Source organism: Rhincodon typus, unplaced genomic scaffold (genome assembly GCF_021869965.1).
Source record: "Rhincodon typus isolate 14 unplaced genomic scaffold, sRhiTyp1.1 hic_rhity00002566, whole genome shotgun sequence".
NCBI lineage: Eukaryota > Metazoa > Chordata > Chondrichthyes > Orectolobiformes > Rhincodontidae > Rhincodon > Rhincodon typus.
The window spans coordinates 6,768-17,264 of NW_025968204.1; the positions used below are offsets into that span (position 1 = coordinate 6,768).

General features: G+C 44.0%; 1 protein-coding gene across 1 annotated transcript in view; it reads right to left on the bottom strand.

Annotated features, from left to right (window-relative positions):
* Positions 1-4,617: 4,617 nt before the first annotated feature.
* The window catches only part of LOC109917170 (MRG/MORF4L binding protein), an 11,989-nt gene continuing 6,109 nt past the window's right edge, over positions 4,618-10,497 (bottom strand). Inside the window, exons 2-5 of the mRNA XM_020516959.2 lie at positions 9,445-9,566; positions 8,005-8,086; positions 7,423-7,497; positions 4,618-5,272 (exon numbers count right to left, since the gene is read on the bottom strand). Coding sequence (XP_020372548.1) covers positions 5,100-5,272; positions 7,423-7,497; positions 8,005-8,086; positions 9,445-9,566 — 452 coding nt within the window. The 3' untranslated portion in view covers positions 4,618-5,099. The remainder of the gene's footprint in view (positions 5,273-7,422; positions 7,498-8,004; positions 8,087-9,444; positions 9,567-10,497) is intronic.

Below are 10,497 nucleotides of genomic sequence, written 5' to 3' on the forward strand. Positions count from 1 at the left end.
ACCCTCGGACAGCGCGGCGCTCCCTCAGCGCCGACCCTCGGACAGCGAGGCGCTCCCTCAGCGCCGACCTTCCGACAGCACGGCGCTCCCTCAGCACCGACCCTCTGACAGTGAAGCACTCCCTCAGCACCGACTCTCTGACAGTGAAGCACTCCCTTGGTGCTGGGCTGGTCGTGACAGCCCGGATAATGAGTTCAATGCCTGGATTGGAATTTGAACCCACTGTCTCCTGCCTGAGCCCAGGCTGTTCAAACCAGGCTTTAATCACTTGGAGTTGAACCAATAAGTCAGTGAGTTTCTGAGGCTGAGTCTTTACACTGGGTCCAGAACCTGGAGACTAATGCAATGTTCTCATCAAAGACTGGTCCAAATTCTGTAAGGGTTGGTGTTCAGCTGCGGTGCTGCACATATGCCGGTCCCTGTAAGGCTGTGTTTGAGCGCAGTGTATTTATGGACATTCCAAACTTTGCAGCAATCAGTGCTAGAGCCAATTCCTGTGTGGTACCCTCCCTACAAAAGATTTGATACGGTCAAGAGAAACTAATTCCACTGACGGGGGGAAGGGAGAAAGTTGTGTCCAAAATTAGAAGTGTATAACTTAAAATTAGAGGTGGTGTGTGGAAATATGTGTGAAAATCTGGCACTGTCTCCCCAAAAAGTGCTACGTTCAATTAACTAACCTAACAAGGAATGGTCTCCTCCTATTCCTGTACAGGTCAGAGGAGACTCAACGTGAGGTCAGAGATCGATCACAGAAGATGCAGAAAGAAAAACAGAAAATGCTGGAAAATCTCAGCATGTCTGGCAGCGTCTGTGGAGAGAAATCAGAGTTAAGGTTTCAAGTTCAGTGATCCTTCCTCAGACGGTAGTTAGGAAAATGTTAATTTTTCACGTAAGATGCAGACTGTATACTCAGTGAGGGAGGCTGGTCTATACTGGATGGTGCCATTAGTGAATGGGGCTTGTGTATTGGTAGGTTGTGATACGACTGCAAAGTAAAAATGCAAAGGTCAAGCATCTTTAGTCTGTGCTAAGTTTAGGAATGTATTTCTTGTTAGATTCCCAGTTGATCTATCTGCTTTGGGTAAGATTGGGAAAAATCAGTGATAGTTTCTAACAATCACAAACAGGAATTGTTGGAGAAACTCAACAGGCCTGGCAGCAACTATGAAGGGAAAACTGAGTTAACATTTAGAGTCAGTGACATTTCTTCAGAATGGAAATAGTTTCTAACCCTTATTACTGCCCAATGAGATTCCCCACTCCCCAGTGGGAGGGATGGTTTAAGTTACCCATAAGGTCAAAAGGTTACCCCCCCAACTCAGATCCTGCCTGCTCTCGCTCCACATTTGTACTACCTGTGATATTCATACTCACAATGTTACACCATTACTCAAACTGGCCATACTTACCTTTAATCATTCCTGTTTACAAATTAACAGGTCTTCGTCCAAACAATGCTGCAAACAGAAATACTGAAACAGACATTCACATTTGAATAAAGCACTGAAAGATTTTCAATCTATACACACACATACACCCTCACATTAGGTGTATGATTGGAGAGCTGGTTGACACTGCCTCCTCTAAGTGAATACCCCAAGACTGATTTGTACTCCACTGTTATGTAAGCTTTATTTGTCAGAGGCTCGAAGGTGCTGTCCAGTCTCTGTAGCAGGTTTGCAGACTCAAAACTATTTGCATCGATAGGAAATTTCAGAACTTTGGATAATGAAAGCTGATTTCTCAATCTGAAATCCCCATCTTACCCACTTTCCAGGGAAGCTTAGACAACCTGCTGGCTGTGTTGCTCAGTGGCATTCACACTCCGACCCCACACAGTGCAAGGCCACATTCGGAACTTCATGTTTATTGTGTGTAAACGGACGCTGCTTGTTGTCCCTTTCTTTCATGTTAATTTCTGGCATTTATCTATTGAGGAGTTTATGTTCAAAGAACGTATGTATTTCATTTCCACTGAAATCCTGTGTAAGGAATTATGTAAGTTCTGAGACGCAGACAAGCAGATTAGACTAAGCATAAGCTTTCTACGTTTAAGCACCTTGGAAGATTTTATGAGATTAAACATACTATATAAAAGCAAGTTGTTGCTGTGAACCTTGGGATTTACTCCTCCAAGGTTATATCTATATCAGGCAAGTGAAATTTCACATGGAGATGAGTCTGGTATTTGAGCAATAAAAACACAAAGTGCTGGAGAAAATCAGTAGGTCTGGCAGAATCTGTGGACAAGGAGAGTTAACATTTTGAATCCAGTATGACTATTCAACAGAACTCCTACTTACAACTCCAGTCATAGCCAGGCTCGAAACGTTAAGTCTGTTTCTCCAGCACTTTTGTTTTTATTTCAGATTGCCAACATTCGCAGTACCTTGGTTTTATCTGGTATTTGAGTGAATGGATTCATGGAAAATCTATTGAGGCAAAGTTCTGGGAGGCCTTTGTTTGAACTTGCTGGCTGGTCCAGTATTTATTGCCCGTCCACGGTTGCCGTTGGGAAGGTGGGGGTGAGCTGCCTTCTTGAGTTGCTGCCATGTGCTGTACATTGACTGACAATGCCCTTAGGGAAGGAATTCCAGGATTTTGACCCAGTGATGACGAAGGAATGGTAATATGTTTCCAAGTCAGGATGGTGAGTGGTTTGGAGCGGAACTTGCAGCTGGTTTTGTTCCCATGTATTTGCTGCCCACAATCTTCTAGATGGAAGTCGTTGTGGGTTTGGAAGGTACTATCTGATGATCTCTGGTGAATTTCTGCAGAGCCTCTTGTAGATAATACACACTGCTGCTACTCAGCATCAGTGGAGTTAGTGAATGCTTGTGGATGTGGTGCCAATCAAGCAGGCTGTTTTGTGCTGGAGGGTGTCAAGCTTCTTGAGTGTTGTTGGAGCCGTACCCATCCAGGCAAGTGTGGAGTATTCCATCACATTCCTGACTTGTGCCTTGTAGTTGGTAGACAGGCTTTGAGGAGTCAAGAGTTACTCGCTGTAGTATTCCTAATGTCTGATCTGCTCTTGTGGCCATTGTGTTTACATGAGTTTCTGGTCAATGGTAACCCCCACAATGTTGACAGTGGGGGATTTAGTGATGGTAATTCCTTTAAAAGTAAACGCTGATAGTTAGATCAACTCTTGTTGGATATGGTCAATATCTGCCACTTGGTTGACCCAACTGTTACTTGCCACTTTTCAGCATTATGGATGTTATCCAGGTCTTGCAGTATTTGAACATGGGCTGCTTCAGTATCTGAGGAGTTGCGAATGGTGCTGAACATTGTGCAATAACCATCAGTGAACAGCCCCAATTATGACCTTATGGTAGATGGTAGGTCATTGATGAAGCAGCTGAAGATGCTTGGGCCTAGGACACTACCCTGAGGAACTCTTGCAGAGATGTCTGGAGCTGAAATGACTGAACTGCACTAACCTCAACTACTTTCCTGTCTGACTCCAACCAGCAGAGGTGGTCTGATGTTCCCTGATTCCCATTGATCCCAGTTTTGCTTGGGCTCCTTGATGCTACACTCTGTCAAATGCAGCCTTGATGTCAAGGGCTGTCACTCTCACCTCAAATCTGGAATTCAGCGCTTTTGTCCATATTCTTGAAGCTGTAATTCAGTAAGCGAATCATGGCATGAAGTAATCAACTTGGAACAAACAGGATTCTGAAGTCTCCAGGATTAAAGAAATCTATATACACAGAAGTTTTACAATATATACTTCAGAACTTAGCAAGGCTTATCTAGTCAACATACCTGAGGACAAAATCTAAGAGACAGTGATATCTTCAATCCTGTATCTTAAGTGTAACAATAGGTACATGTCTAATTATTAAGAATAAATTATTGGAATTATAAAATTGTACAACACAGGAGGTGGCCAAACAGCTAGCAAGTCTGTTCATGACGGAATAAAGCTGCTGTGCATGAAACTCTTGTGAAACCTAATGTATAGTGAAGATAATTGTCATGTGGAATTACATTATTTGTGAGCATTTATTCCCTGACATAACAATAATATTGCTATTTTAAATTTAAATTCAATATAACTTTAAAATAAACAATTCTGAAATGTTCTCCATGAAGGCAGCAGTAGCAACAGACTGGAACATTTCACCAACATTAACCACCAGATGCAGTCATACTGTCAATCAACTGAAAAATTTCTCAGATGCGATTTGACACTCAGTTAGCACCAGCCCTGCTCAAGCTTCATCAATTTAACAAACCCCATGGGTGGATGCTGTTTCTGCAGAATTGGGTGCTGAATAAGAGTTATGTTAGTGGGGGCTTGTTAAGTTTGAAAACCGAAAGAACTGCGGATGCTGTAAATCAGGAACAAAAACAGAAGTTGCTGGAAAAGCTGAGTAGGTCTGGTAGCTTTTGTGAGGAAAAAAAAATCAGAGTTAACGTTTCGGGTCCGGTGACCCAAGGACCCAATCTGAGGAAGGGTCACCGGACCTGAAATGTTAACTCTGATTTTTTTCTTCACAGACGCTGCTAGACCTTGTTAAATTTGACCTAACTCAGTCAGCATGTAACTCCACCCAAGTTTCATTCACCACTGGCTCGTTCTATTTTACGCAAACAGTCTACAAATACATTTTCAATCTGGTTTTAATGTGAACTGTCTTGAAAAAAGGATCCACAAAATATAACATGACTCGGAATAACGAGTGAACAGGATAAGACTAAAACGTAAGATTGCACCGCACAAAAGTTGTGAACACGGTTTAGAAAATTCTGAACTGAAAAGCTGCTAAACAGTTCAGAACAAATTAATCCCTAGTCCAACATCACAGACCTTGGAAAGGCCGCTATCAGACTGGATTAAAATGTCACTCAGACATCCTGTTAAGATCACATGCTGAGAATGACAAATCAAACTAAGAGGATGATGAAAGACAAGTCTTTGCATCCTGAGGGCAGTTCAGTGTGTGCTGTTTATACAGTCACCTCAGGTGAGTTGGAGTCTCTCTCAACCCCTCTCTACTCACTCCAGCGAACCAACATGTTGATTTGTCCGCAACTAACAACCCTGGCTCCTTGACACACATCAGTTGAGATGGTAATTGGCATGATTAAATGCGCCTGCGTTTGGCTCCGCTGGGGCTGGAGGGGTTACTGCTCACACTCAGAAGGTTCACAGTGGCTCGGTTCCTTTTCCGCTTGTCGATCACCTCCTTAGTCCCCGGCTCACCGGCTACCAGCATCTTCTCCTTCACCGCTGGCTTCTCCACCATCTTCATGTTACCTGGACATACAAAAATCAAAATCAATCTTTTTTCAAGTGAGATGGGATCATCTCCACAAGTTACACAAAAACCCAATTTTCAATTTAACAGCTCTGCTGTTATATTTTAGACAATTTTTCAGTAGTATAGCCATTTATCATTACTAACATTTCTTCATGTCTATGCATCAACACGAATGACTCTCAGTCAATAAGTAGCACACATATTGAAACAGAGGACATGGTTTGAAATCCCACTCTAGAGAATACAGTACACAGTATAGGGTGACACCAGGACAGAATGATGGGGAATGCTGCGCTGTCGGAGGGTCGGTGCTGAAAGGGAGAGAAGCACCGTCAGAGGGTCAGTGCTGAGGGAGCGGGCACTGGTGGAGTGTCAGTACTGTGAGAGGGCCACACTGTCAGAGGGTGACAGCTGGTCTATAGGAGGTGCCTTCCTTCAGATGAACTGCTTCCCGATCTTGTGCAATATTTATTCTTCAACCAACATTAGCAATTATGTAATGTTATTTGTGGGACCTCCCAGCCTCCAAACTGGGTGCTGTTTTCAAAAAGCAACTCATTGGAAGACATGACATTAGAACATGGGACTGTCCAGCACAGGAAAGGGTCCTTTGGCCCGCGATGTTGTGCCGAACATGCCACCAAATTAAACTACTCTCTTCTGCCTGCCCTTGGTCCATTCCTTGCATATTCATGTGTTTTAAAGTCCCTTAAATGCCCCTATTGCCTCCGCCACTACCCCGGCAGTGCATTCTACACTCCTACTACTCTCTGTGTCAAACACTTGCCTCTCACATTTCCTTTGAACTTTCCCCCTCTCACGTGAAATGCATGCCCCCTAACATTAGACATTTCAACTGTGGGAAAAAGATTGTGACCATCAGCTTATCAATGCATCTCATAATTTAATAGACTTCTATCAAGTCTCCCTTCAGCCTCTGCCACTCCAGAGAAAACAACCTGAGTTTTTCTAGCCTCTCCTTACAGCTTACACCTTCTAATCCAGGCAACATCCTGGTAAACCTCTTCTGCAACCTCTCCAAAGCCTCCACATCCTTCCTGTAAATGAATGCAATATTCTAAGTGTGGCCTAACCAAAGTCTTATAAAGCTGCATTGTGCAAATGCAAAAAAATGTTTTAAATTAACAATCATATCTGTTGGCAACTTTGCCCATTATTAGTTTGTTTGGACACATTAATAATGGAAAGTACTGACTGTGTTACAACCTCATTGGAATGATTCAAGGTCTCCAGTGACGAAGATTAGGAGCCTCTGTTCCTAATCAGCCTTCCTGACAGGAGGGAAGGCTGTGCCCTTGGCTGCCTGGATATGTATGACTGTTAACTGCTTGGAACTGTTTTGATTCATGTCCTAATGAACTCCAGTTGGGTGGGTGGAGGTTTATGTGGACAAGAAATAATGACATTGACCAGCTGGTGGGTTTATGCTGTAAATTCTGTGTAATTCTATGAATACACATCTGTAAACTACCCTCAATCACCAGAACAAACACACGAGTGGTGCGGGAAACATGAATCCCCACTCTTTTACTATGGGTTTGTTCAGTTCAGATGAACAGTCACCAAACTGGAAACATTAACTCCATTTCTATCCCCACAGATGCTGCTAGACCTGCCGGGTTTAGTCAGTAATTTCTGTTTTTCTTTAGCATGGGGAATCCTTCAGAGTTACAGGGACACCATGTCATCTCCCAACCTGCCTGTGGAGTCTCTGCACGCTTAGGTGGAAGTGTTTAGCCTGCTCAAATTCCAGGTGGACTGTATCTCTTGACACTGAGTACTTTCTGTGTATGAGCCTCACACAGAATCAGCAATCTATGACAGTGAGAGTGCCCTGTCCTCACTGATATCATGTCAGTCAGAGCACACAGACTAACAGTTTGCAGAGACCGTGCTGTCTGAATGTCCCCCCTGAACCTGAACCTGAGGCTGAGGCTGAGGCTGATTCTAACATAACATGTCCTTACTGCTCAGGACCAGCTCATTGAACACAGATTCTTCCCTCACCGTCTGGGGCATTTCACCAAGCCTTTAAAACAAGGCTGTACTTGCCTCAGGTCTTTCTCAGCTCAGCTCCATCTCACTGTGACACTGAACGAGAGAGTTAAATAGACTGGTTACACACCCTCCTCAGCAGGTGGCTGCTCCAGCAACTCCTCTTTGTGCTCGTCCTTCAGTTCTTCCTCCGTTCCACTCTTCCCTGCAATTGAATATTCAAAACATTATGCATCAAACTCACAAAGAGAAATGAGGGGGTGGGGTGGGGGGAAACATGACCCCACGCACCAAGGGGTGACAGTGATCCCCCCCAACCCCGACACCAGGGGGTGACAGTGATCCCGCCCCCCACCCGACACCAGGGGGGTGACAGTGATCCCACCCGCCGACACCAGGGGGTGACAGTGATCCACCCCACAAGGAGGGAGGGGTGGTTGCAACAGCGACCCCACACTTGTGGGGGGGCCCAGCAGGGGTGTGGTGGTTGTGACAGTGACCCCCGTGCTGGGGGTTTTGGTGGGGGGGGGGGGTGGTGGTAACAGCAATCCCCATACAACACAGGGTGACCATGACAGTTGTGATGTTCAGTCCTCACTGTGACCTATGCTTCCAATATACAGGATTGTGTCTGAGGTGAGTTAGAAATGTGAACTTTACAAAGAGTCGCGAGCCCAGGAAAGGATAAATCTGCTTGTTCACAGCTCCATACCTTCTTTTACTTCGTGAATAATGTCTTCAGGAAGAACAAAATTCCGCTCGCCATTTGGGAAAGGGAGGATTTCAGATTCATGCTGGAAAACAGTGGATAACAAAGGGATGCAAACTCAGAAAATATAATGTCTTTTACATTGTAAACCTTTGCAAAGTGCTTCGGATGAACACAACACAGAGACAGCTCTGTGAAGTATGCTGTGTTGTTGTGCTGAGGTGCTATACTGATGTCTTTTACAGCCAACGAAAGTTTACAAGTGGCTTTTAATAAAATAACACCTTGCAAACCTCCCATTCCTCTCTCCAAAATGCGAATGGCACTGATAGTTAATAAATGCAAGATGCAATCACTTAATAAAATGCAATGCTGTAACTATCTTGTATATTCTAAACGATCCCCAAGCATGGAGGGACATAGGAAAGGTACCTGAAAGCCTGGTCACTGGGAGTGCAATAGACAACAAGGGCAAGAGCTTAGACTCATGGGAATGGAGTGTCCGGGGAAAATGCACTTTCAACTTTTGGATATCTTTCCTGATATCTCCTCGAGTATCAGTTTTTGTTGACAATTGCTCCTGTGAAATGGAATGATCGTTTAAACTGAGTAACCCGTGACTGATTTCTAATCTAGAATAATGTAATAAGCTTTCACAATATATAATCACTTCTTAAAAATTCTCTATTGGGATTTGGGCATCAGTGACAAAGCCAATATTTGTTGTCCGTCCCTATGTCCTTGAAAAAAGGGGGCAACATAATAAACTGGAGTAGGAACACAACCTCCCACCCCAGGCTGATGTTCTCGGGACTCGGGTTTGAATCCCACCATGACAGATGGTGAAACCTAAGTTCAACAAAATCTGGAATTAAAAGGTTAGCCTGATGATGGCAACAATGCCAACACTTATCTCTGCAAGTCTGTAGTCACGTGTAGTCACAATATGTGAAGGTAGATTTCCTTCCTTAAAGGATGGGTTTTTACATTAATTGACAATGACACAATTAGCTTTGGCTGGCTTTTAATTCCAGATTTTTTACTGAAATCAAATTTCACCACCCGGCATAATTTTAAGTTGAACAGCAGAAGATTTAGAGGGATTCTGAGGAAAGGTTTTTTTTTCCACTCAGTGGATGGTGGGAATATGGAATGCAGTACAAAATTTCACCATCCATTATGGTGGAATTTGAACCCATGCCCTAGTCCAGAGACACACCAACACTGACTGGATGAGTCTAATTCCCTGTTTCTGTGCTCTGATTTCTGCACAACTATCTGACTCCTCATGTATAATACTGTAAATGATCAATGAGTATGAAATACAACCATGTTTGTAATTGATTGCTATTGTGTTACTACGTGGGTCTAAACAGACTTCTCCAAGTGAACATTCACCCTTCAACCCAATAGATCCCAAACCAATCGTAACCTGCTGCATACCAGTGCTTGCATGTCATACATGACATTCAAATGCTCCCAAACAATTTTTGAGGAGACTTGACGCCCGATATTCTGGCTGAATTTGTCCCGAATACAGATCATGTGGAAGTGCCGATTCACTCCTGTTGAGGGAGAAAGACAGAAATCTGCAGTTATTCATTCCTGAACTGAATTACCAACTAGTCTGCTTGGAGAGTTGGTGCTGAGGGAGATACATTGAACCAGGGCAAAAGGAAAAAAACTCCCCTGCTCAGCTTTGAATTGTCCTCTGGGTTAGAGTTATAGAGTCATACAGCACAGAAAAGGCCATTCAGCCCATCGATTGAGCACTGACATATCTACACTAGCCCTTCTTTCCTGCACTAGGCCCATAGGCTTGAATGTTTAAGTGCTTATCCAAGCGCTTTTCAAAGGTTGTGAGGCTTCTCGGCTTAACTACCCTCCTAGGCAGTGGATTCCATGATTCCCACCTTGCTCCGGATGAAAAAACATTTCCTCAACTCCACTCAAAACCTCCTGCCTTTCATCTTAAAATTATTCCCTGCTGTTATGACCTTTCAACTAAGAGGAACAGCTGCTTTCTATCCACCCTGCCCTTGCCTCTCATAATCTTAGACACCACTATCAGGTCTCTCTCAGCCTTCTCTGCTCCAGTGAAAACAACTCAAGTTTATTTTGTTTATACAACCTGTTCAAAGAGGTTATTGTATTCAGGAGATGGAGCGGGTGGGACTTGAATCCCAGCCTCCTGATCCATGGTGGGGGGCACTACGTCTGTGCTCGAAGAGATGCCTCCCTCAAAGCTAAAATGCTCCATCCCTGAGGAAACATCCCTGTGAATCTCCTCAGAACCCCATCCGTGGCAATCACATCCTTCCGATATTGTGGTGACCAGAACTGCATGCAGTACTCCAGCCCTGTACAGCTCCAACATGGGGTAGACAATGGCCGAGTGGTATTATCGCTGGACTGTTAATTCAGAGACCCAGATAACATTCTGAGGAGAGAAATAGCAGGAACTGCAGATGCTGGAGAATCTGAGATAACAAGGTG